Source organism: Nannospalax galili, unplaced genomic scaffold (assembly GCF_000622305.1).
Source record: "Nannospalax galili isolate Female #2095 unplaced genomic scaffold, S.galili_v1.0 scaffold717, whole genome shotgun sequence".
Lineage (NCBI taxonomy): Eukaryota > Metazoa > Chordata > Mammalia > Rodentia > Spalacidae > Nannospalax > Nannospalax galili.
In genome coordinates, this window is record NW_008339763.1 from 935,224 (window position 1) to 961,485 (window position 26,262).

The 26,262-nt window shown below is 54.0% G+C and overlaps 1 protein-coding gene and 1 long non-coding RNA gene across 7 annotated transcripts in view; one reads left to right on the forward strand and one right to left on the reverse strand.

Annotated features, from left to right (window-relative positions):
- Positions 1 to 87: 87 nt before the first annotated feature.
- Positions 88 to 26,262, forward strand: part of Plec (plectin) — a 54,763-nt gene continuing 28,588 nt past the window's right edge. Inside the window, exon 1 of one of the 6 annotated variants that reach the window (XM_029564211.1) lies at positions 88 to 295. In XM_029564211.1, the coding sequence (XP_029420071.1) occupies positions 103 to 295 (193 nt within the window). In that variant the 5' untranslated portion in view covers positions 88 to 102. Of the gene's footprint in view, positions 296 to 1,870; positions 2,015 to 18,728; positions 19,467 to 23,339; positions 23,356 to 25,585; positions 25,882 to 26,262 lie in introns of those variants that run through there. The other 5 variants (XM_017798533.2, XM_017798529.2, XM_029564210.1 and 2 more) reach the window with 5 other exon arrangements.
- Positions 310 to 2,206, reverse strand: LOC115070619. Its single transcript, XR_003849768.1, has 4 exons — positions 2,096 to 2,206; positions 1,571 to 1,985; positions 1,207 to 1,414; positions 310 to 546 (listed from the first exon to the last, which is right to left on the reverse strand). It is a non-coding gene; the product is annotated as an uncharacterized LOC115070619 (long non-coding RNA).

The window sequence follows — 26,262 nt, forward strand, 5'->3', positions numbered from 1 at the left end:
GTGTGGTATCAGTGTATAGGAGGTGGTGGGTCCATGTGCAGTACCCACTCCCCCCCACAGGCAGAAAGGGTGAACCCCCTCCTGCTCTCCCTCCAGGAGGCCATGTCAGGAGAAGACTCTGGGGTGCGGCCAGTGGCTGAAGGCAGTTCCAATGGAAGCAGTGGCTCACCCAGCCCCGGGGACACACTGCCCTGGAACCTTGGGAAGACACAGCGAAGCCGGAGAAGCGGAGGTGGCTCTGGGGGCAACGGGAGTGTCTTGGATCCTGCAGAGAGGGCAGTCATCCGAATTGCAGGTAATAGGGAAGGCTCTGGTCTGCCTTCATTAGCACAGGTGCTGCTTAGGCTCGGGATGTGTGCGTATGCAGTTGTCTGTACTGGATAGGTCAGACAGTATCTGCTGTGAGGGAGGGACTCTTCTGTCGCAGGTGAGTGCAGACAGCACAGTGCCACCTGCTGGCTCGAAACAGGTAGCTGCCGAAGATTGGAGGTTTGACTTCTAGCTGCATCATCTGTGGTCTCCACCGCAAAGGGTCCAAGCAGCCATCTGCAATGGGGATAATTTCTTGGTCTCCCGAAGCCAGGCTGCTTCCCCTGGTCTTGGCTGCCACCTAAGGGTGGGGAGACACTGCAGTCTAAAAGGAGAGGGTGTTTGATCTGTGAGACCCAGCACCTCTGTGAGCCAGGAGCCAGGATTCCTTCAGGAGCTGCGGGTCTAAGGAGAACTAAAAGCATCATGGGAGAAAACAGACAGTTGGAAGGTAGCTAGCTAGAGGGCAGCCTGTCCCTTTGGGAAGTGGGTCACCTAAGGCTGGAGGCTATTGGGTAAGATGTCCTGGGAAAGGGAGTTCTGACCCCAGTCCACTGCTAGGACCCTCTAGGGGAGGATCAGGCACCTGAAAGGTAGGATGGGACCCTGTAGGAGACAGGGAGGGTGGACTGAGGGCTGGAAAGCCAGCTGCTCAGCATGGAGGTGAACTTTATTGGTGGAAGCATAGTAGCAGCTTGTGGAGGAACAGCAAGAAACATGCCCTCCCCACCACATTCCAACCTCAGCAGACAGACAGCAAAGACTAGTCACAACCTGGTCTTTCTCATATTATGAAGAATTTTAAAGAAAGAGGTTCTTGCCCCACTTGGATTCATGAATGTGCTTCCCCTTCCCTGGACCTTTAAAGACAGGAGTGGGCTGAGGGGCTACAGGTACCTCAGCAGCCCCTGCTGGGGGGGTTGGTGATCTGCTGTGTTCACTGTCCTTTTATGCTGTAGCCACCAGCCTCTGGTGCACTCTGGTCAGTCTTAGGATTGAGTTAGAGACTTCAGCTCATGGTGCATGGTTGAAGTTTCCCAGGAAGGGTGCTCTGGCAGTCCAGAAAGGAGGGTGTGCCAGTGCTGGGAGACAGGACTTGGCCATTCTGATGGGTAAAGAGGAATTCTTTTATTACTAAGCTATTTTTTCTTATATATCGGAGTTACCCAACTATCTCCACCGTTGAAACCAGAGAGTTCTAAGTAATCTTGCGGAGGTGGGGGTGGGGTGGGGGAAAAAGGGGATGAGGGAAAGACCTCACCCGGTGACCAGGCGAAGTTGCCTGGAGCAGAGGAGTTGGAGATGGCCACCTCGGGGACTGGGTCCTAGGTGAGGAGGCCGTCAGCCTGCCGCTTCTGGTCGGAAGTGGGCAGGGACTTGTTCCCACCTGGATACTGGGAGCAAGGCTGGAATCCTGCGGGAGCAGTGCCTGGGAGCTGCGAAGCTCGGGGCAGTTCCCTGGCCAGCCCGCCCGGCCCCGCCCCGCCCGTGGGGCATCCTGGGTGCGGGGCGGGGCGGGGGCGGCCTCTTTAAGCCGCGGTGGCGGAGGGGGCCGAGCAGCCGCTGGGGCTGGAGGCCGGCCTTACTCGCAGCGGCCGGTTGCTTACCGCTCCCGCCGGCATGGCCGATATGCTGACGTCCGGCCCGCCGCCCGATGAGCAGGACTTCATCCAGGCCTACGAGGAGGTGCGGGAGAAGTACAAAGGTACCGCATCCATGGCCCTTGCCCACCCCCTGGGCGCCCGGGCCCCTGCCAGGTCAGCCAGCCTGACAGCCGGCCGCTCACCGTCGCGTCCCCGGCTGCTGTCCCGACCGTTGTTCCGACAGAGCCCAGTACCTGCCAGTCTCGCCTGCCCGGCTCTCCGGCTTCGGCGGCTGGCGCACAGGGAAGGGGTGGATGCGCTTCACTGAACCCCCTTGTCCATGACCTTAATAGGACATGGAGAGGCACGGGTGGTTGGGGTGGGTCCTGGTGTGGGGGGGGTACAGCATGGCATGTCAGGGTCCAGCTGTCTAGGCCCGTGTCCGGTGTCTTTGCCCAGCAGACACGTGGATCAAGGCTGAGCCATCCCCTCCCTGTCTCTCCTCTGGGGCAACTGCCTGTGTGGGGTGGGGGTGGCTGCTCCTCCCTGGCCAGTCAGTGGCATAGCTGCTGCCTCTCCTCACCTCCCCAAACTGGCCAGGGCTGGGCAGCACCCTCCCTTGGCAGGGAACTCCATTTCACCCTGCCTTTGTCCCCTGGGAGCAGCCCCTCCTTGTCTAGAGGAATCTCAGGGTGTCCCTCCAGCCCTGACTGTGGCTTTGGCAACCCTCCTTGCCTGTTCCATGCCATCCTGGAGCCTTGAACCTGCTCAGGCCCTGAACACTGTCAGCCACTCCAAGCCTAAATGCTTGCTGAGGGTTGGGGTCTGTGGGTTCTTAGTAGGCACGAATCCGACCGCAGGTCCCAGCCCTCAAAGACCTAGAGGCTTGTGTATGTACCATTGGGGAGGGTTGATGGTGAGGCCCAGGCCGAGCCCAACAAAGCAGGTTCCAGCTCCCCAGCCTGGTTTTGCTGGCTCTGACCCCAAGGACAGCTCAGGGAGAGAGGTCCTGCCGCAACTTTGCTTGGAGCCACATAGCGCCATTCCACCCCACACCTCACCTAGGCAGGGTAGGGTTCGCACTGCTGTGGGCACAGTGGATGTGCTGTGTGGGATTCTGCCAGTGCTATAGATGGCCTGACTGCTTAGGTGACCAGTTTACCTGGATTAGGTGGTGACACTCCTAGGATAGTGGACTCTTGAGCCTGACCACTGTATCCCTGGAGAGGCCTTGGGCATGCTGGCCTGTTGCGCATATGCAGCTTTAGAAGGTCTACTTGGACAAGTACAAGGCAGGGAAACAGCTGCCTACTTGGGCCACTAGCCCCTCTGGTGAACCCCAGACCACACTGTTCAACTGGTATTGCCTATGCAGAGTTGAACTTCTCTTGAATCCTACTTGGTTTGGTCAGATTGCTGGGCTGTGGGGCACACTGCTGGAACCTGCTCCCATGCATCATGCTAAGGTCATACTGGTCTCTTCTTCCTGGTGTCGGGGGCTTCTTATTCATCCATGAATGGACTGGTCCTTGGAGGTTCCTGGGACCCAGCTCTGTGCCCTCCCCCAGCCCAGTTCCACTGGAGATAGAGGTTGATGCTGGACATACTAGGTTCTAATGGCCCTTGTCCATCTCCTGGCTTGGCGTTGGAGGCTGGTGGAGGCTGGCGAGAGGGCGGTGAATGTGGGGGTGCTGCCTGAAGTGGCATTGTCATGTGATGGTGCAGCTGCCTGTGCACGTGTGTCCCACCAACCTTAAAGTAGCTGAGTTGCTAAGCAGGGTAGCAGGTGCTAGGGGCTCCTGGAGCGGTGACTGATGGTCAAGAATGCTTCTGAGGCATGCCAAGGCACCCGAGTCTCCTTGGCTCTGGCTCCAGGCAGGGGATAGGTGAGGGGCTAGAGCTACAGGATAAGGCAAGGAGTAGCCTAGGGGAGGCCAGAGGTGCCTCACGTGCCCACTTCCCATTGAGACCTGACCCCAGTGAACACTTTGGGGCTGCTGAGAAGCTAAAGCCCCATGCATCCTGTCCTTGGGGTGCAAGGACATGGAGGGCTCTCCTTAGTGAGGAAGGCAGAGAGCATGGTACCTAACCTCAGCCAGTGAAGGTCTGGGAAGCAGCTATGCCCCTCGTCCCATCTCAGCATCAGCTGCTTCTGTGGAGGACAGGGAAGCCTATCGGCCCTCCCGACCCCTGCCCAGCCATGCCTGAACTGAGGAAGGGCTCTGGCTCCTCCCTACTTTGACTCATGCCACAAGCCCTTCCCTTACAGAGATGCTGCCTTCACTTTTTGACTTTCACCCCCCTGACTTTGCTCCCCTTTACAACCTCTTGGGCCCTTCCCTGGACAGTCATTCCTGGCTCCTCTTCACTGGAAATCCCTAGCCTTCCCTACAGGAAGATGCTTCCCCAGAACTCTCTAAACTTCTGGTCAACTTGAGCCCTCCCCCCCCCATCTCTCCTGCAGGTAGTCTATCCAGGGGGGTTCCTGTGGAGTTGAGACTGCTGAGCCTTGTGGCTAGAGAGCTCTGGGTGCCTCAGCAGAGGGAGGGGACCACCCTTGCTGTGGGGCTGTGGGCTGGTGACTTACTGCCAATTGGTCTACCTGTGAGGGGCATCCTGACCTCTGGTTGCTTGAGCCTGGTCTGAGACACCTCACAGAGCTGTGTTGCACTGCTGTGCCATGGGAGCCTGTAGCCATGAGGAGGGCAGAGAAGGGCTTTGAAGGAGATGAGATGATGTAGGTAAATGGAAATGGGGATGTTTGATAAAGAAGGAAGGAACAGCTTGAATCAGGAGCCTCCACAAGGGCTACAGTATAAGGTGCAGGGCCGGAAGTGATAGCCTGGGTAACCCGGAGTAGAGCCTTCAAGGCTGACCTGTCAGATTTGGGAGTCAGCTGGCAACAGGCAGCATGGATGGCAGGGTAGGGCTTGGGAGTGCCAACCAGACTGCTAAATCATCCCAGCAGGGGGCAGGAGGTGTGAGAGGACAGGATCTGGGTGAGTGCTGTTGGTGAGTGGCTGGGACTCGGGGTTGGAAGCCTTCAGGAAGCACCTACCTGGGAGACCCACACTAGGTTGGGTGGGGGGAATGGACTGGAAAAGGGCTAGGAGCTATGTCACAATGTCCATAGGAAGACCTGGCTGGGGGTTCCCACAGTCCCTTGAAAGCTGTGGCCTACCTGGTGCCACTGTGGGTGGTACCCTCTTCTGTGTTCCTGCCCTCTTCAGTGCTGGACTCTGAGCTCTGTTATCTCTGTCCCTGGCACCAGCACCCCCCAGCCAGCATTTGCGTGGATGAACGGCCTCCATAGTGAAGCTCATCTGGCAAGTTGTTTGGAGGCTCTTTGGAGAGGACTTAATGGTCTCTGTTTACTGTCAAAAGTAAAACATGCTTTAAAAAAGTCAAGTACTATAACTATGTTAAAGGAAAGTGGTAAAAGCGCTGAGAGAAGAGGGGAAGAGGGGCACGCACTCACTTCTCTCTGACTTTAATGACCTCTGGAGCCTCTGGCTTTCTGTGTCAGCTCTGACTATGTTGACCTCATACTTACCATTGCTTAGATGAAATTCACATGCCATGATACAAGTCACTCACTCAAAGCATTCAATTCAATGTTTGATTTTTCAAAAGGCATATCACCGAAGCTGTACAGCCATCACAATCAATTCCAGAACATTTTTGTCACCTAGTCCCTGGCAACATAGATCTGCCCTGGATTGAATATTTCATCCAAATGGACTCATACAATGTGGGTCTGCCTTCTTTCACAGATACCAGAATTTTCTTCCTTTTTTTTCCCAGCTCAGGCTGGCCTTGAACTCACAATACACTCTTACCTCAGCCTCCCAAGTGTTGGGATTATAGGCTATGTCACCATGGTAGAATAATGTTCCATCTTATGGATATACCAACGTTTCTACATTTATTAGCTGATGGGTCTTTGAGTTATGATGACTAATGGTGCAGGTTTTTGTGTGGATATGTGTCTTTCTCTTGGGTAGATACCTAGGAGTGAAATTGCTGGTTATGTGGTAATTCTATATTTAACCGTTTGAGGAACTGCAGATGGTTTTACCGCAGTAGCTGCAGCATTCTAAATTCCCACGTCACTGTGTGACATTTCCAGTTTCTTCCCCCACCCCTTAATCTGTCTTTCTTCATTTTCTTTCTTTTTGCGGCATAGGGGCTGGAACCCAGGGCCTGGGGGATGCTAGGTCACCTTTCTAATTACTTCTTAAATTATTATTTATTTATTTTTATTTTATCTGTATGAATATTTACCGTCACGTACGTAAGTGCACTTGTGTCATGCAATGTCGGTGGAAACCAGAAGAGGGCGTTGGAGTCCCTGGAACTAGAGTTACTTGGTTGCTAACCACCATGTGGGTGCTTGGAACTGAACCTGGGTCCTCTTCAAGAGTAGCTAGTGCTCTTAACTGCCGAGCCATCTCTTCAGCCCCCTAATTTCTTTGATAGTATCTTTTGAAGTACGTGAGGAGAAGCATGTGCCACGATGTACATGTGTGGCTGTCAGAGGACAACTTGTGGAACTTCTACATGGGTCTCAGGGACCGATCTCAGGTTGTCAGACTTGGTGGCTAGTACCGTTATCTACTGAGCCATCTTACTGTCCCGCGAAGTATATAATGAAGACTTAGGTCTTCATTATTATGTATCTGATTTCTTTTTTTCTTGGCTACTTGCACTTTTGATGTCATATCTAAGAAACCAATGCTTAAACCAAAGCTGCAAAAAGTTTCTGCTTATGTTTTTTCTCTACCTCCTCCCCTTCCTCCTCCTCCTCCTCCTCCTCCTCTTCTCTTCTCCCTCCCCTCTCCCTCACCCCCTCCCCCCTCCCTCTCTTCTGCTTCTCTCAGCATCTCATTCATGGAAGTGCTCTACCACTGACTTACATTTCCAGCCATATATGTTTAGCTTTTATGCTGAGGTCTCCGATCTATTTTTAGTTAACTCTGCTTATGGCTTGAAGTAAACACCTACATTAGCACTGTAGCTATCCCGTTGTCACGGCACCATTTGTTGAAAAAATTCTTTCCCAAGCCAATCGTAGTGGCGCTACACGAAAGCACCACAGTTTATTTACTTGACCCTTTTAGATGGACATTGGACTTATTTTAAAAGGTGGTATTTCTAGGGCCTGTGCGATAGCTCAGCAGGTGAAAGCACTTGCTGTGAAGGCCTGATAACCTGAGTTCAATACCCACAGTCCACGGTGGAAGGAGAGAACCAGCTTCGGAAAGTTGTTCTCTAACCTCCATATACACTCCCATAGCACACACATGCACATACACATGCCTGCATACATACACACTAATAATAAATAGTAAAAATCAAAATGTTGTATTTCTAGATTTCTCTCCAATACAGATGAACCCTTCAGATGAGAAAATTCCAATTTGACTTAATCTGTGTTTTTTATTATTAACCATTTGCATTTATTTATTTATTATTTATTTTTGGTCTTTTTTAGAGACAGTGTTTCCCTGTAGCCCTGGCTGGCCTGGAACTTGCTATGTAGACCAGACTGGCCTCAATTGCACAAATAACCATCTGCCTCTGCCTCCTGAGTTCCAGGATTAAAGGAGAGAGAGAGAGAGAGAGAGAGAGAGAGAGAGAGAGAGAGAGAAATTATACATGAGCCACAGTGCACAGGTGTTTGTTCTCTTTTTCCACCATGTGGGTGCTAGGGATTGAACTCAGATCATCAGGCCTGGTAGCAAGAGCCTTTACCCACAGAAACTGAGCCATCTCTCTGGCCCCCATTTGCTGTTTTTTTTAAGCTGGCTGTTCAAAAGCATTCCATTCATTTCCACGTACGTCTCTTTTCTTTTTTCTTTTTTTTCTGGTGTCCATGTTCATGTGTGTTTGGGTGATGTGTGTTTGTGCGTGCATGGGTGTACATGTGTGTGGAGGTCAAAGAACACCCTCAGGTGCGTTCTGTGGGTACCAGCCACCTCCTTTTTGGAGGGAGCGTCTCTCACTGACCCAGAACTCATGTAGGCTAGACTGGCTGGCCAGGGAGTCCCAGACACCTGCCTAGCTCTGCCTCCCCTGCACAGAGTACAAGCATTACCATGCCTGGCCTTTTATGCTGGGAACCAAACTGAGTTCCTCATGCTTGCCCAGCAGTCACTGTACTGACTGAGCTATGTCCCCAGTCTATAGATTAAAAAAACCTTTTTTTTTTGTATTTTTGAGACAGGGTCTCCCTGTAGCCCCATCTGGCCTGGAATTCGCTATGTAGACCAGGCTGGCCTTGAACTCAGAGATCCATCTGTCTCTGCCTCCTGAGTGCTGATATTAAAGACGTACCCCCTGCACCCTGCTAAAATTTTTATTTTTTTATTTTTATTTTATGTGTATGAGTGTTATGTCTGCATGTATGTAAGTGTACCCGTGTCATGCAGTGCCCACAGAGGAGAGAAAGCACTGGATCCCATTGAACTGGAGTTAAGAACAGTTGTTAGTCACCATGTGGATGCTGGGATTTGAACCTGGGTACTCTGCAAGAGCAGCTAGTGCTCTTAACCGCTGAGCCGTCTCTCCAGACCAACAATTTCTTTTTCACTTCTGAGAGCTCTTTGAATATTTAATCCTTATATATTATGTAAATTCCACATTTTCTGGTTACTTTTGTAAGCAAGTAAATTTTTTGGGGTGTGTGTGTGTGTGTGTGTGTTGGTCTTTTCAAGACAATTCCCTGGCCTGGAATTCACTATTAGATCAGGCTGGCTTTGATTTCACAGAGGTCTGCTTGTCTCTGCTCCCAAGTGCTGGGATCAAAGGCATATGCCACCATGCCTGGCACAAGTGAAGTTTTTATTGGAGTATATATAGCTTTTTTTTTTTTTTTTTGGTCTTTTTGAGACAGGGTCTCCCTGTAACCCCAGCTTGCCTGGAACTCACTATGTAGACCAGGCTGGCCTTGAACTCACCTGCCTCTGCCTCCCAAGTGCTGGGACTACAGGCGTGTGCCACCATGCCCAGGTATTATTTTATGTGTATACGTGTATTGCCTGCATGTAGGTAAGTGCACCCATGTCGTGCAATGCCTGTGGAGGACAGAAGAGGCCATCAGATACACTGGAACTGGAGTTACGGACAGTTGTTAGCTGCCATGTAGCTGCTGGTATTCGAACCCAGGTCTTCTGCAAGAACAGCCAGTGTTCTTAACCGCTGAGCAATCTCTCCAGCCCCCTAGACCTTTGTGACTTTTTAATGACAGAACATGGATAGCTTTCTGTAACACTAATTTACAATGCCACGTTCCTTTGATGGTAACATCCTGGGGTTCATTTTTTATTGCTATAACAAAATACTTGAGACTGGGTATTTTACAGGTGATGTTAGCCAAGAAGTGATCAAGAATGGGCATTTTGGTAAAGAAACTAGGTTTATTTAGCTCATAGAGTTGGAAATTGAGTCCAACATCAGACGGCTCCGTTTAGTTAGCCTCTGGTGAGGAGGGCCTCTGGGCTGTAACAGCCTGGTGAATGGCGTCACGTGGGACAGCTAGTGTCTGTGGAAGAGAGATTCCCAGAAGATCCAAGATCACTGAGAACAATCTGCTCTGGCAAGTACTAATCTAGTCCCATGAGAGCCAGCACCTCTGTGAGACATTAATCCTTCCTAAACACCCAATTACTTCTCTTAAGGCCTGCCACCTCAACTTCTTTAGAATGAGGAGTTAAGCCTCAACACAAGTTTTGTTGGGGCCAAATCACATTCAAACCCTACCAGTATACACATCAGATTTAACCAGTTCCCCCTTTGTCTACAGAAATGACTCTGGTTAAGAGTACTTGCTGCTTTTCCAGAGGACCTAAGATCGATTCCTAGTACCATGACTCACAGCCACCTGTAACTCCAGCGCCAAGGAATCCAACACCCTCTTCTGGTTTCTGGGGGTACCCACATGTGGCATTCACATACTCCATACAAACAAGTTTTAAATAATTTCTAAGATGCTGGTGTTGTAGTTGTTTCTCCTCAGCTTTACCCAGAGGGTTGGGTTCCTCCTACCTGTCTAACCCCTAGCGTTACAGTTTTAAAGAAACAACACATCCTCACCATTATGTGAGTAGATCAATTGCTGCTGGCCTCTAAGAAATCTCTTGTGGGGAGGCTGTAGCAGATAGATTGGCTTACCCTGCCTCAAAAAAAATCAAGAGGGAACTGGAGAGGTGGCTCAACAGTTAAGAGCACTTGCTGCTGCTCTTGCAGAGGACCCGAGTTCAGTTCCCAGCACCCACGTTGCATGGCTCATAACCACTTGTAACTCCAGCTCTAGGGGACCTGACACCCTCTTTAGAAATCCATGGGTACCTGCACTCACATATGTACATACCCCCTCCCATATATACATAATTAAAAAGTAAAACAATTTTTAAATTATTTTATGTGTATGAGAGTATATTGCCTGCATGTATATAAGTGAACCCGTGTCATGCAATGCCTGAGGAGGTCAGAAGAAGGCTTTGGATTCCCCTGGAACTGTAATTACAGATGGTTGTTAGCTTCCACGTGGGTGCTGCGAACTGAGCCTGAGTCCTCTGCAAGAACAGCCACTGTTCTTAACAGCTGGGCCATCTCTCCAGCCCCAAAGTAAAATAATTTTTAAAAATCGAAAGAATATTTTGAAACTTTTGAGACAGGCTCTCACTGCCCAGGCTGTCTCGAGCTTGCTTATGTAGCTGAGGTTGACTTTGAGTTCCTGTCCCTCCTGCTTCTACCCTCCCTCCGAGTGTTAGGATTATAGACTCAGGATTCGGGTCTTTGGAAATGTGTTTGAAGCCAGTGTTCCAGTGAACTCTGACTTGTTCTAGTCAGTGGTACATTGAGTCTGTTGGGTGCTGGAAGGAATGTAACTGGTGCAGGAAGCTTTGCTGGGTCCTGGTGCTGGGACAAGAGCTATACTTGTCTCTTTTGCACCCCCCAATTCTTGAAGCCTTCTATAGCCATTGCTGGGGGGAGGCATCTGGACTGTCTTTGTGGTTTCAAATGACAAACCATCTTTCCTAGTTTACTGGACTCCCTCCTTCCCTCCTTCCTTCCTTCCCTCCCTCCCTCCCTCCCTCCCTCCCTCCCTCCCGCCGTCTTGTCCTTCTTTTGGCTGCATGATATAGCCAAGGCTGGCCTGAAACTCATGGTCCTCTTGCCTCAACTTCTGGATGCTGAGGTTTGGGCTATCATGCCCAGCTTACTGGACCATGGTGGGGGGCATGATATAAATGCATACATATGTGAACATGTGTGGGTACACATGACCATGCATACATGTATGTAGAGGCCAGAGGTCAATGTCCAATGTTTTCCTCTATAGCTTCCTTATTGAGATAGGATCTCTTCCTGAATCTGGGAACTTGCCATTTCAATTGGCCAAGGAACCCTGAGGATCCTCTTGTTTACCCTCACCCAGTGCTGGGGTTATGGATATGCCTGCTTTTATGTGGGGGCTGGAGATCTGAACTTAGACCCTCCTGCTTGCACCGCAAACACATAAAACTAAAGGCAAGCCAAGAAACAATGAGTTGTCAATGCTTTTGAGACCACCTCCAGGTTTTCTTCTATAATCTAGTAGCAAAGCAAGCACTATCAATGGAAGTACATTTTTCACTGGGTCTGTGTTTCCTATGGTGACATTTTCAAGAGGTGAACAAGGGTGTGGTCAGATGCTATGAGACAGGATAGGGGGGCATTTCTGCAGGCCTGGGGATGGGGTCTGCCATGCTGCAGTGGAGCAGGTGCCCAGGGTAGAGACAGCCCTTGAGGAGGGGTGCAGCACCACCTGGCTGCCATGTGCCCAGCGCTTGAACACAGAGGGAGCCGGTGTTGAGAGAGGATGCCAGGCCCAGGCTGACAATGAAGACAGTGGGACAAGGACAAGTTGGAGAGAAAATTGGCAATGATGGGACCTCCTCACAGATGGGACCCAGGACCTCCCTCCAGATTGGTTCTTAGTAAACCCAGGTACAGGTTGGGCTATGGGGGTAAAGTGGTGAGGTGTGGGTAGTCTCAGTGCTTCCAGGGTCCCTGGTGGCCACCCCTATCCAGCAGTGTGCTGGACTTGGGCTGCAGGCTCTAGTGCCCTACAGGGCAGTGGGCATGGCAGAGAGAGGCAGAGGAGAGGGCAGAGGCTTACTTGTAGCAGTTGAGAGGGCTCCTGAGGTGTGACTGCAGGTCCAGGCATGGAGCACACCTGGGAACTGTGTGTTGGCACTTGTAGGAACAGTCTGCAGTGGGTTTCACTGGATCTGGTCTCTCATGATGGACGGTGTCTACTACTGGTATGATCTGTAGCCACAGGTCACCCTGGGCAGGAGCACCTGGATCACCTCCCACTAAGCTGATCCAACATCAGTGAGCCCCAGTAGACAGGCTGCCACTAGGTACAGGCAGGTTTGAAGATTGGCAGCCCTGAGGAGAGTACCAGGCTGAGGGTAGGTGGGCAGGGCCTTGGTCACACAAACGTGAGGAAGGGTTGGTCTGTGTCTAGGAGGGAGGGCCTAGCTTCGCCTAGGTCTTGGAGTCCCCCAGGTGTATACTGCTTTCTGGAACTGGCAGAAAGCTTCAAGAAGATTTGGCTTTGCCCAGGATGTTGGTCCCTAGCCAGATAACATGATAGGACCTTTAGTGACCATTTGCGTGGCCAGACTGTCTCCCCTTTGGAGGGCCTTCCATGTGACCAGAACAAGCTGGAGGCTGAGGGTGTCCAGTGCTGGTGAGCCCAGCTCCAGTGGGTGTTCCACGGCCTTACAGACCCATATGCTTTGTCAGTAAAACTCTTTGTAATCCACAAGTTGGTTGCCAGGGACCCAGAGCCATGAAAGCTGGGCAGTGAGGCGGGTAAAAGCCAAGCACTGTGGCAAAGGGCCAGGTCTTGCTTCTCATCAACCACAACTGGATAAACAGGGGCGTCCGGCTTTTGCCACTGCCCTGCTTCTCTCCATAGCCACTTCTCTTGTCCCCAGACCTTTCTACTTCCAGTCACAGGATCTTCCTGTTCTTGGTGCCTTCTTGACTCTAGCCACTTGCACATTCTCAGGGGCTGGGTACATCGTTTTCACCTTTGGGCCTTTGCACATGCCATCCCCTTTCCTTTGCTGGCTAGCTGCAACCCAGCATTCTACCCGCTTAGTCCACTCTTCCTGCTCACCAGCAAGGATCCAAGAAGCTTGTTTTTGTGTGACCTGTGGAACCGTTGCCAAGTGTCACGTGGCTTTGACTTATACCTCGTGGTTGCTGTGTCATGCCGATTAGGCGGGGCAGGCTGGTGGGGAGACCCTAGATCTTCAGTTGTTTTTGTTTCTCTTGGTTTTTCTTCCTCCCTTCCCCCTCCCATTCCTTTTGTCGAGACAGGGTCTTGCTATGCACATAGCTCAGGCTGACCACTTTCAACTGATGATGTAGTCCAGGCTGGCCTTGAACTGAGTGCTGAGATTATAGGTTGTGAGGCTCTCTGGCTGCAGGTGAGCAGTCTAATTTGAGTGTGGAAGAGTACAGTCAGTGTACCTCGGTTTCCCTTCAAAGCATTTATCTGCCTTCACCCTTCTTTAGCTCAAAAGTATGAGTTTATAAAACTTAATTTTATGTTAAAATACAGACCATTTTAAAAATATATTTTATTTATTATTTTTTTAATTGTATGTGTGTATTGCCTGCATGTATTTAAGTACACCATGTAATGCAATGCCCACAGAGGACAGAAGGGGATGTCGGATCCCCTGGAACTGGAGTTACAGACAGTTGTTAGCTGCCATGTCAGTGCTGTGATTTAAACCCAGGTCTTCTGCAAGAATAGCCAGTGTCCTTAACCGCTGAGCCACCTCCCCAGCCGTAGAACATTTTTTTATGTGTAAGTTTTCCTGTAGTTTTTAGGTCTATTTGTAAAATGTCTGTTAGTTTTATTTAAGGCATAAGTACTAGGCTGGGTTTGGTGGTGTACGCTGCAATTCCAGCAGTTGTAAGGCAGGAGGAAGGAGAAGTCAAACCCAGCCCGGGCTTCAAGGCAAAAATGCGTTTCAAAAACCAGAGCTATGTATGTGGTTATGCAAACAGTTCAGTCGGTAAAGGACTTGCCATGCAAGCGTTAGTACTGGTGTTCAGTCCCCAGCACCTATGTAAAAAGTGGGGCATGGTGGTGCATATTTGTAATCCCAGTGCTGAGGAAGCAGACCAGATGATTCCTGGGGCTTGATGCCCCCCTAATTAGTGAGTCCAGAGCAATAAGAGACTGTCTCAAACACAAGGTGGACAGTTCCTGAGAAACAGCACCTGAATATGACCTCTGCTTACCCACCCACTCCACATGCACATGCACCACATGCATGTTCACCTACACAAATGCACTTGCAGGCTGAATCTAGACTTATTTAGACATAACTTAGTAAAAAGTAGAAATTTAATTCTAAATCTTAATTTGGAAAATTATATTTCAATTCTTCACTTTACTATTTTCCCTAATTTTGGCAACTGATGTTTCCTGAGACTCACAGATGCTGTGGACTGGCTGAGTCCCAAAGAGGGCAGGAATAGGGGCTGAGGGACCCCAGGGCCCAGGCTGGGTTGACACCTGGTTTCTTAGTCTGTTATACTATGGGTGCTGCCAGCCTTGCTCCTGTGACACTTTCATGGTCTCCCTGACCACAACCTGATGCATACATATTAGGCTCACCTGCAGAAAGGGTGGGCACCCTAAGGTATGGCCAGGTCTCTCTGACTACAATCTAACCCATAGTAGGCTTGCCTGCAGAAAGGGTGGACAGCCCTAAGGTATGGCCAGCTTAGCAGGGTGTGGACTTGATATGTCAACAAAGGGTCTGGGGTGAAGACAGAGGGAAGGATGTGGACTTGGATCTGGCAGGAGACTGAGGCAAGCTGGACACATCTTGCGGAGGCCATCCGTGTTCCTTACTGCTTACCCAGTACAGAGGCCCTAGGGTGCACGCTCACATTGTGGACATAGCTGACATGTTCTCTTATGACTTCCTGCTGCACACAGACAGAGACAGAACTGATAGCAGCATGGGAAGCCTGTCTAGGAGGCAGGTAGTTGCAAACAGTTGTGCTAAAGGCTGTGGTGGTTGGACCAGAGCAGCTGCTCCTGGGTTCTTGGTGGTGGTAGTGATGCAGGAGCAGTGGACTGGGCCCTGCAAGGAGCTGCAGGTTATGCTGAAGGCAGTGGAGATAGTGGAAGTGGACATAGACCGGCAGAGTCAGCAAGCCCTGTGGGGCTGGCTGTGAGCCACCATGAGCCCCAAGGTTTGGGGCCTGAGCTACAGGATGCTGGGTAGTAGGATGCTGCATGTCTAGATGAGGCATGCCTAGAACAGTCTGGCAGGAGAGGCAGAAGCCAGGGTGGGCTGGGTCCTGCTGGGACACAGAAGCCTTTTGAGCCTAGGATGGTGGGGTGACCAAGGAGCACGCTGGAGAAGACCTGGGCTGGAACAGGCCCAGGGACGCTGCATACTGCAGCCTGCCCTCCAGTTCTGGAAAAAGCTGGAGGTCATAGGTCCTCAGGAGTCATAGATAGCTGAGGTTTCAGTGTGAGGGACAGGCCCTGTGCAGGCCATTCATATGTGGCTCTTGGTGACAAAGGCCGAGACCATGGAGCCCACTGACCAAGCGTGTCTGGCTGTGGTCTGGTGGTCAGGTTGTCTGGCAGGAATTTGTTTCTTATACCCGTACATGTTGTATTGGAGGGGACTGTAGGAGGGGATGGGGTGGTGCAGTGTTTGGCCTGGTAGCATGCGCCTGGGGCAGCAGTGGCCCCAGCATTGATTAGCCAAAGCCCCGCCTCTGGCTAGTAAGCCCCGCCCCACACCTCCCAGCCACTCCTTCAGGCTGCGGGCGCGCTGGTGTTGGGCAGTGCGGTGCTGTGCCGGACTGTGCGGGGCTGGACGGTCAGTAGCTGCAGCAATACCGTCCTCAGCAATACCCCAATGAAGATATGGACCCCTCGAGAGCCATCCAGCATGAGATCAGTTCCCTTAAAGGTACAGTGTGAGGGAGCCTGGCTCGATACACTCAATGACCTCTGGCTGGGCACAGCATCCCACCAGCACCAGTCAGGTTCAGCTGTCTTCCTGGTGACACTGAAGGGTGCTGAGCTGGAGACTGAGGACTCCACCTCCCCCAGCCAGACTCATGCCTTTCCTAGCCACCTCCTGATGCTGAGGACCTCCTAGAGCTGGGGGGGTGGTGGTTCTGGCAGCAACTCTGCAGCCCTGCAGTCCTGCAGCTCTGCAGTGCATGTCGGGGGCAGGGCCGGCTGCATCAGCAGTAGGGGCATACCAGCGGAGGGTGGGAGCTCAGCCCTAGGGCATTCTTCCTCTCTTCCCAGCCTTGTAGCCTGGGGTGTGAGGGGGCGGTGCAGGGCTGTGGGGATCTCCATGCCCAAGGCACTAGGCGCCAGGCGGGCTGGCCCAGGAGAAAGCCACACTGCGGCTCTTTGTCCGGGGTTCGGGGAGTCGGGGGGTGGTGGGGGGGGTTTTTACTTTAGGCTGGAGTGGTAGCCCGTGGTGCGTTGGGGGGGGGTGGGGGGCGGGGGGGGGGGGGGGGGGGGGTGAGTAGGACTGCCCAAGGGCGCTGACTGGTTGCCCTGGAAACCCAAAGGGGCCTGGAGAGAGGGGCTGGCCTGGAAGTGCTGCTGGGCCCTCAGTGCTGAGTCAGCAACTCTGTGGTACTGTGTGGTGGTGGTGGTGGTGGTAGGGTAGGGCATTGGGGGTTCTCCGAGGCCCAGGGACCCTGGAGACACTGGAACCCAGATCAGGGATGTGTGTGTGTGTGTGTGTGCCTGTGCACGTGGCAGCCTATGTGGGAGAACATGCTCTTCCAGGCTCCTCCCCTAGTCCCATGCCTGCAGGTGCTAGGGCTGGTGGGAGGAAGGAGAGATCCCCTACCCTGTTGCTACCAGGGTGGGAGCCACTGCCCTCTCCTGCCTAGGGGTGGCATGGGGATGATGGCTGGGTGTGCTACTTACTGTGAGGGTCTTGTCAGGCACCCACATGGGCCTGAACAGAAGATTTTGGTTCTAGGGCCTTAGGGGAATTTGGATATGGTTGGAGCTCATTTGGGGACTGTTGGGGGTGGGGTTGGAGATTTGAGGGAATTAGGTTAGGGACTTAAGCCAGGAAGATGGAGGGGCTGTTGAGTGGGCACAGGATGAGTGCAGGTTATTGGGAAGGGATGTCTGAGAGGCTGAGACTGGGAACTTGTGTGGGCATAGTGCTGGGTTGGGAGTGGTCCCAAGACCACAGCATTGGTATGGAGAGTCAGTCTTTGGGTGCTGCAGAGCTGAGGGGGTGTGGTAGCTGCCCACCATGGGTCCTGCTGACAGTAATGCCCCGCCCTCCCAGGGCTAGGCACAGGAGGCTGGCCCCCTTCCTGCCTCAGGCCAGGCACAGGGCGTGTCACAGGGAGAGCCCTGAGCTGTGAGCTGGCCGCCACAGGGAGGGCTTTGGGAACTGTTGGCTAAGCCTTTGAGAGTTTCCACGGTCCTGTGTGTGTGTGTGTGTGTGTGTGTGTGTGTGTGTGTGTGTGTGTAGTGTGTGTGTGTGTGTGTGTGTGTGTGTGTGTGTGTTTGGAGCCTGCTTGGGGTACCATGGTGACAGCCCATAAACCCGCCCCACACACTGCTTTGTTGGCTGCCGCCTGGCCAGCACCTCCCACTGCAGGATTCCCCACCCCCGCCCTATTTATAATCAGTTCCTGGGTTTGCTGGGCTTGGTGGGAATGGGTGTGTCTGCCTGGGGAGAACCTTGGTGGGACACAGCATGGAGAGTTGGGGTGTTGGGTGGCACCCAGCACAGACTAGCCATGGCTGGATCCTCAGTTGTGAGGATCTAGGGCCATCAATAGCTGTACTGGGCAACTCTCAGGACCTCACGTGGCAGTCTCCCTTCTTTCCCCTGGGTCTCTGATGCTGTTCCCTTGTCCTCTCCCTAGCACCTGCCCCTCTGGCCACAAGTGGACACTCAGGCCGCCGGGGGTAGGGAATTTGTGGGTGGCAGGGCCGTCACTCCTGAGGGGGCAGGGACTTGGTGACTTTGATTTCCTGTGACAGCTGGGAGTCCCTGGCCTCTAACAGCTGTGCTGGAGGTGTGGGTGGATAGAGGCCTCACCCAGAGCCCCCACCCTGTGCTCTACTCTGAGGTCTTGGGCTGGGAGTGGCTGTGTTTCTGAATGGCCTCTCATCTGGCCTGGCATGGGAGTGTTAAATCCTATGGTCACTGCCTCCAGGTCTGGCATCTGATGGACAACAGCAGTGGGGACTGCAGCCATCTGTCTGTGTGTCCTGACACACTGCCCTGCTGTCCCCTCAGGTCTCTGTCCCCCAAGATGCCGACTTCCTCTCTAGGCCTGAATCCGCTTCCCTTGGACTCCTCCGGTTCCCCAATTCCAGGCAACCCAGCACCCCTCTTTTCAGATAACTGTGAACACATGACTCCCCGAGACCCCATTTGGGCTCCCTGGCTTGAAGACCCCTCCTGCCCTCTCTGTTCCCCTTTTTCTGCTCATTCTGTCACCTTTTGAGGGGGAATCCTGGATCCATATTACACCCTACCCTGCCCTCTAGAGTCAGGAACCTTGAAGAGTGTTTCAGAAACTGATGTCATTTCTGAGATTGGAGCTGTGTGGCCTGGGAGGGGAGGGGGCAGCCTAGTGGTGGCCGCTGCCTGACCGTGCCCCCCACTCTGCAAGGGGCCCTGCTGGCTGTGGGTGGGAGGGGCCGGCCTTGCTGCTGAGTCAGAGGGGGCCGGCCCAGGCGCCCTGTAGGGCGGGCAGGCGGGAGGCTCAGGCAGGCAGCAGTGCCGGCAGGAATTCACAGAGCCAGGCGCCTGGAGCCACACTGTCCCTGAGCCTGTGCCCTAGTGCTTAAGAGTCGGAGCCTGCTTGCCTGCTTGCCAGTGGCCCCTGTCGCACTCCGTGCCAAAGGAGCCCTATCAGCCTCCTGGCTGTGCCCCACCTACTGCCCTCACCCTGTGCGGACCGGCTAGCTCCCAGCAGCCATGGTGGCTGGCATGCTTATGCCACTGGACCAGCTACGGGCCATCTATGAGGTGCTCTTTCGTGAGGGAGTGATGGTGGCCAAGAAGGACCGGAGACCCCGCAGCCTGCATCCCCACGTGCCTGGCGTCACCAACTTACAGGTCATACGTGCCATGGCCTCTCTGCGAGCCCGGGGCCTGGTGCGGGAGACCTTTGCCTGGCGCCACTTCTACTGGTACCTGACCAACGAGGGTATTGCCCACCTACGCCAGTATCTGCACCTGCCACCGGAGATCGTGCCTGCCTCTTTGCAGCGTGTGCGACGACCTGTCGCCATGGTGATGCCTGCACGTCGTCGCTCCCCCCATGTGCAGGCCATGCAAGGTCCTCTGGGCTGCCCACCAAAGCGGGGGCCTCTGCTGGCCGAGGACCCTGCCCGAGAGGAGCGTCAGGTCTATCGCCGGAAGGAGCCTGAGCAGGGGGCATCTGAGACCCCAGTGGTGTCTGTCACCACTGTGGGGACCCTGGCCAGGTCGGGCCCGGAGCCTGCCCCAGCCACAGGTCAGCTGCATTCCTGCTCCAGGCTGCGAGGGGTGGGAAGGGACTGTGGGTGTTCTTATGCCCAGGCTTGAGTCTGGTGGGCTAAGGTGGGCAGCACAAGGGGGAGGGGGCTCTGTTCATACCAGCAGGTGGCGCCCTTTCTGCCTGAGGGTGCTGGGTGCTCCAGCCAATGGACCCACGTGGCTCATCCTCCTCTAGGCATATCCTGGTGGGGGCGGGGCCTGTGGGCCGTGGAATGGCAGGGCCAGCTGTTGGCATAGTCTGCTTGGGTCCCTCTCTCCAGGACTGCCCTTGCCTTCTCCCCTACCTACTCCTCTACCCACACTAGTGGCCTCTCATGGAGGCCCCTCTAGGCAGAAGTGGGCATGTGTAGAAGAGCTCCTGGCATGGCACTGGCAGTGTGGCCTAGGCAAACCACTTGACCACTGAGGTTTGAATCTACCTTCCCCTGTGGCTCAGAATCTGCATTCATGGATACTGTCCCAGCCCCCTCCCCACCATGTCTAGGTGCTTGGCCTGCTTGGAGCTAGCCATGACCTAGGGGTTGAATGGCTCTAGGTGGGATAGAGAGAAGGACAGAAGCTAGACAGGAACATCCTTTATCAGGGCAGAGGCCAGGGCATGGGAGAGCTGTGCCAGCCTATGGTGTAGGTGAGTTCGTTCCCTTTGGGATCCAGGTCTTAGAGGATAAAACAAGACCCATCAGACCAGGGGCTCCCAGAAATCACCCCCCTCTGTCCTTGAGTCCCTGTACCAGCATGAGGCTTGTGCAGGCTCTCCTGGGGTACACTGTTCTTCATGCCCACTCAGGCACTCAGGACCTCAGCATTATCCATGTAATGCATGCAGGCACTAGACTGGCTTGGCTCCTACCTCTGTATGGCTTAGTGTGTGGGGAGGAGCTTGTTTTCTAGAAGATGGAGAAGGTGCTCTAGAGCGAGGGGCAGGCCCTACACTGGGCACAGCTGCCTGGGTAGGAACCTCAGTTCTGGCTTTTCTGGGTTGGAATCCTAGGGCTTTGTGGAGTGGTGGGGTAAAGAATACCTGGTAGGACCAGGGAGTTTGAGGGCAGAGAGTGGCTTCTGAGCTTTCTCCATGGCCTAAGGCAAGCCGGTGGCGTTTCTGTCTTCCCTGTAACTGTGGTTGAGTCTCAGCCCTCTCTTTCTGGGTTGGGTGTGGTGAGTGGGAGGGAGTCCTCCCCTCCTTCTCTTCCTTGTCTGTGTCCAGGCTGGGCCAGCAGGGCGGGCAGTCTGCAGCAGGGCTGGGAGGGGGTTCTGGGTGTGGCTGTAGTGGGCAGAGAGGGGGGCACCCCCGTTGCTGATGGAGGTGACTCAGTCTTCCCTTTCCAGCCACAGCCGCCTGTGGCAACTCAGAGTTTCCAACAGGAAATGAGCTCCAGCTAGACTTAGTCAGGGCCCCAGGCAGGTCGCCTCCCTCCCCTTGACCCTCAGGACTGAGCTTGGAGCCCTGGGTGCTGGGTGTGGCTGGTGGCAGGGGCATGATGGCTCCATATACAGACTGGGATGGTTCTGATGGCACCTAAAACCAGTGGCTTTTTAGGGTTAAAAATGAGCAAGTAATGAGCCACACAGACCCTGTCCCTTCCCATAGCGTGGCGCTCCAACTGGTTGCATATGGAGTCTCTGGGGCAACAGTGCTGGTCAGCAGCCTGGCCCAAGTTAGGTGGGCTGCCTTTGTCCATCCAGCCCTGACCAGGGAGCCAGAATCATGGCAGGGCAAATTGGGAGTGCCCACCCGTCCAGTTAGCACACTTAAGTGGAGGGTGTCACCACCTGGCCGTTCCAGATGAAGCCCCTGCTCCATCTTCCCCATCCTCCCCTTCCTCCCCACCAGGAGCAAACCAGGTGAAGAGAGTGTGTTGAGTGGGAGGTGGCTTTAGGAGCAGTCAGCCAGACCTGACAGGTGAGGAGGAGTTGGCCTGCCAAGAGTTGCCCTGAGGAGGGAGGTGGCCAGAGGTTTCCTTGTGTTGTAAAGCTGCTGGAGTCGTTTGTATATGCGAATTTAATTTATACTTCAAAAGATAATGTTGTGCCTGGCCCAGAATTCAGAACAAGCCTAGAAGTATTTGGAGAAAAGCTGTCCCTGAGCACTTTAGGCTGGTGCTCTCAGAGGGAGGTCATACAGGGCAAGTAACAATCTCTGATTTTTATGCAAACACGTGTCTGTGCACCCTGACTTTCCCTGTGACCCTCCGCTGTGTATGGGGGATGCGTGGGGCATGCAATGCTGCCCTGCCTTCCTCAGCCACACAGCATGTGCTTGGGTGGGCTGTGGGTCTCGGCAGGTTTGGGGAGTGCCAGTTTTGCATGTGAATTGTCTTGCTTGTGTGTGTGGGAACCTGAAGAACTCTGGAAGGTTTTTACCCAGGTTGTGGTAGGATTATTTTTGGCATTTGTCAGGTTATACACAACTGGGTGGAAGAAAGTGGGGGCTGTTAGATGTCAGGTTTGTCCAGACTAGAGACAACAGTACCTAGGACTGCGCTGGCCATGGGGGACTTGGGCAAGGGAAGGGGCCACCTTGGAGGCTGAGGGAATGTGAGTGTCAGGGAGGAGTGGAGAGGACTCAGCAAGATGGCTTAGCATGTGAAGGCCTGACGACCTGAGTTCAATCCCTGGACCCACATGGTAAAAGGAAGGGACTGACTACTAAGAGTAGTCCCTTGATCTTGATATACAAGCTGTGACACACATGTGCTCACATATAATGTACATACACACATACAATTTTTAAAAACTATTTTATTTTTATTTTATGTGTATGTATGTATTGCCTGCATGTAGGTAAGTGCACCCATGTCATGCAATGCCTGCGGAGGTCAGAAGAAGCTGTCAGGTCCCCTGGAACTGGAGTTACAGACAGTTGTTAGCTACCATGTGGGTGCTGGGATTCAAACCTGGACCTTCTGTAAGAACAGCCAGTGTTCTTAACCGCTGACCCATCTCTTCAGCCCCAGAATGTAATAAAAAAAAAAAAAAAAAAAAAGCTGGGCGTGGTGGCCCATACCTTTAATCCCAGCACTCAGGAGGCAGAGGCAGGTGGATCTCTGTGAGTTCAAGGCCAGCCTGGTCTACATAGTGAGTTCTAGGACAGCTGGGGCTATAGGGAGACCTTGTCTCAAAAAGACAAAAAAAAAAAGGAGTGGAGTTGTTCAGAGGCAAGAGGTGGTGTGACAGCTCAGTGATCATGGGCTGGCCCAAAGTGCTCAAGGTCCTGAATTTGACCCCCAGTACCACCACTAAAAGGTAGTGTGTTTTTGTGTGTGTGTGTGTGTGTGTGTATGTGGGGGAGGGGGAGAGAGAGAGAGAGAGAGAGAGAGAGAGAGAGAGAGAGAGAGGAGAGAGAGGAGAGAGAGAGAGAGAAATGTGTGCACATACTGCTTCCATGTGGTGAGGCTGAATGCAGTGGGCACATGGATGCTTGGTTGGAATGTGGGTGGGTGGGTGGGATGGCAGGGCTCAACTGGGGCCTATGGAGGGAAGCAGAGGCTGTGGGATAGTCTTTGCCTGGCAGGGTCAATGAGAAAGACCAGTGGGCTGAGACCCCCAGAGCTTAGGGACTAAGGCAGGCCTGTTCTCTGTACCCCTAGGCTGGTCTACTTAGACTGCTTTGACCCATTGATGCCAGTCCCCAGGCTTGGGCTCTGATGGTCTGGCTGACTGTGGAGACCCTTTAGTCAGCCATGAGGAGGAGCTACTGCTCTCAGAGCTGGGTGTGGAGGCCAGGGCATGAGCAAGCCCTCCCTCCACTTCCTACCCCTTCCCTCCTTCCTGCCTTGCCTTCCTCTCTGCTGGCTGTGGGAGCAGCCTAGCCTGGCCAGCAGCTATGGACAGGTACAGCATGGAAGAGTTGATCCAGCTGGGCCAAGGTAAGGTACAGCTGTAGTGGAGGCTTCAGGCTGCAGAAAGTGGGGAGGGACCAAGGTCTCCAAGTGGGGCTGGGCTCTCCTTGGCAGCCTGCCGAGGGTCCCTCAGGAGGTGGAGGACTATGTGTCCCCTGCCTGTAGTGCTCAGGTACTCGTGTCTTTGGGTACCACTTTTCACTGAGGCTGTGGGGATGCAGTCTCCTCTGAGTCTGCTGAGCCTCTGCAGAACCGTGCCTATCTGGCTTTGTCCCTGTCTGCTGCTGGCCTGCCTTTGGGCCTTCCAGTGTCCCTGAATCGGCCCAAGAGCTGGCCACCACAGGCTAGTTTTCTTCAGAAATGAGTTTGTGAAGTGTGGTACTGGAAGCCGTGGTTACACCCAATTTGCCTGGTGTGGACCAGGTGCCCCACCCCAGCTGTTAAGAGTCCAGAGCTGGTTTGCTGTGCTATGATGACAGATGGTTGAGGCCACATATGTTGAGTCATATGACCCTGTGGAAACTCAGGCCAGCCCCTCACCATTACCATGCCTTAGTCTCCTCATCTGAATAGTGTGCTCATAGCCCAAGACTATGGGATATGCTCAGGATTTTAACAGAGTGATGCTTAACACAGGAAATGCTACAGAGTGGGGGGTACACTAGCTCCTCAGCTCTGTCTGCTACAGCCCAAGGGTCTGCCCAGTATGCTCAGACTCCTGGGAGGAGAGAAATGGGATTGGGTCCTCCATTGATGCAGATACATGCACACATGCATCCTGTTTCCCAGGAAGCACTGGGGTCCAAGTCAGCATTGGACATAGCAGATGTGGTCTGGGCCTGCCCACTGACCTCTGACCCTGTGTCTCTACAGACTGGGGATGCTGGGTACAGGGTAGGGGGTTGGGGGGGGTTCCCCATTCTATAATTCCTGGGTTATCAGGAGAAGCCTGGAGTGGGAGGAGCAGAATGGTGGGAGCGGACAAGTGTTCATGTCCTAGTTTGGGGTTGCCTGGGTCTCTGGCCCACAGTGTGACCTTGGGGAAGCTGTCCCATCTACCCTGGGACCAGGTGTTGTGTTGATAGACTTCTGCAGAGCTCCCTGGGAGAAAGGGGAGTGGTGCCTCTTTGGCCCATGTGGCATTTCCCAAGAGCACCCAGTTGGTGGACAGGGCATGGCCAGCACCTCCCCCCCATCCATGTCGCTCAAAGGGAATATGAGCCGAAGTCCATTCCTGCCTTAATCCAGGGTAGAGCCCAATGCCAGGCAGCTCCTTATAGCATCACTTGTGGGAGCCCGGGTTGGGGGCTGGTGGGGTGAGTGTCATGGGGCCCCCCAGCCAGACAAGACTCCAGTGAGCCTGGGCTCCGCACGTCATGTTCTAAGTCTGGACAAGTGACGGGCCTTGCTTGCCCTCCTTGGATATTTATATCCCCCTGGGCCCCCTGCCCACTGCTCCCCTCCCTTCACCCCAACTGCTGCTGACAGGGCTTGCTCGCTGTGCCCTCCTCCCGCCTCACGGCTGCTGCGGCACGGCTTGTTGCCTCAGAGGGGCCTGTGACCCTCCCCACACCCCTTGCCAGCTCCCTGTCCGCCCCGTGGGCTCCTGTTGCTGTGCTCAATGAAGATCGTGCCTGGTAGGTGGGGCAACCTTTGAGTCTTTTGGGAACCCAGCCAGGCTGGAGGCCAGGGTCCCTGTCCTTTCTCTATACCCACCAGGCTGCCCAACCTCACCTGGCCTCATATCAGAGCCTGCCAAAGGCCTCATATAGGAGCTTGAGGCTTGTGAGGAGCCCATCTGTCTTTGAGTGTGGTAGGGTCCCTTGTAGGCCTGTGGTGGGGGAGAATGAGCGACAGGGTACTGTCATCCATCCACCCTCAGCGCTTGGCATTTGTCCTCAGAGAGCACCCCTGGAGGTAGACTTAGGGCTCAGGTCCTCCTCCTGATGGGGGCAAGGAGTGTTGCTTAGGCTTACTTGGGAGGGAGGGCCTGCTGGAGTCTGCCCAGGCTAGGCTGGGGGGCTGCAGCTTGGGTAGGATAGCCTCAGGCCCCTCCTCCTAGCGGGTGTGGCTGTGGGTAGGCAAGGGTTAAGGCTCCAGCTAACCTTGAGCTGCTTACCACAGCTCTGCGTAGGGACAGCTGAGCCGGGCCGTGTGGGGAGTGAAGAGTGGGGAGCGGCCAAGAGCCACCGGGAGGGAGGAGGCTGGGAGGAGGCTGGGCAGGCGCGCGGTTGGTGCGGAGGGGACTGTACATTGTCCCCCGGCTGCCGGCAGATAGTGCAAGACAGCTGTCGCTGAAGGCAGGGCAGCCGTGGCCAGGGTGGGCTCTGGTTCCTGGGGCACCCCTCTGCTCACCCTCCATGCAGGGAGGTGCTGTGTGACTTTGTAACAGCTGGCCCCTGGTGCATAGAGGACGGCTCTGCCCATTCAGTGTGGCAGCCATGGAGCCGTCGAGCAGCCTGTTTCCCTCCCTGGTGGTCGCGGGTCATGTTGTCACTCTGGCTGCTGTATGGCATTGGCGTAGAGGGAATCGGCAGGCACAGGACGAGCAAGGTAAGCGCCCTTGCCTCTGCCACCGTTGACCGCCACCGCCCCTGCCAGGAGACTGGAGGCGGGGCAGGGGTGGAGGGTCCGCCTCCCTCCCGCCCCTGGCCTGCTAAGGCTCCCTCCTCTTCCTGTTCCTGAACTAAACAGCAATGTTTGTGAAAGCTTCTTGGCTCCCCTGTTCATACTCTTGCTTTGAAGACCCTACCACTTCCTAGGGTGTGGTGGAGGTGGAGCTTTGTGGCTGTGTAGCCTGCATCAGGTCTTGGGTAGGTGGGTGGCAGGAGTGACGGGGGTGAGCCTTGGATTGGAGGCAGGCAAGGGCCTCTCAGAGTGGCAGGAGCATGCGGCCTGCACAGTGGCCTCCTTTGCCCACAGAGGTTGCCGGAG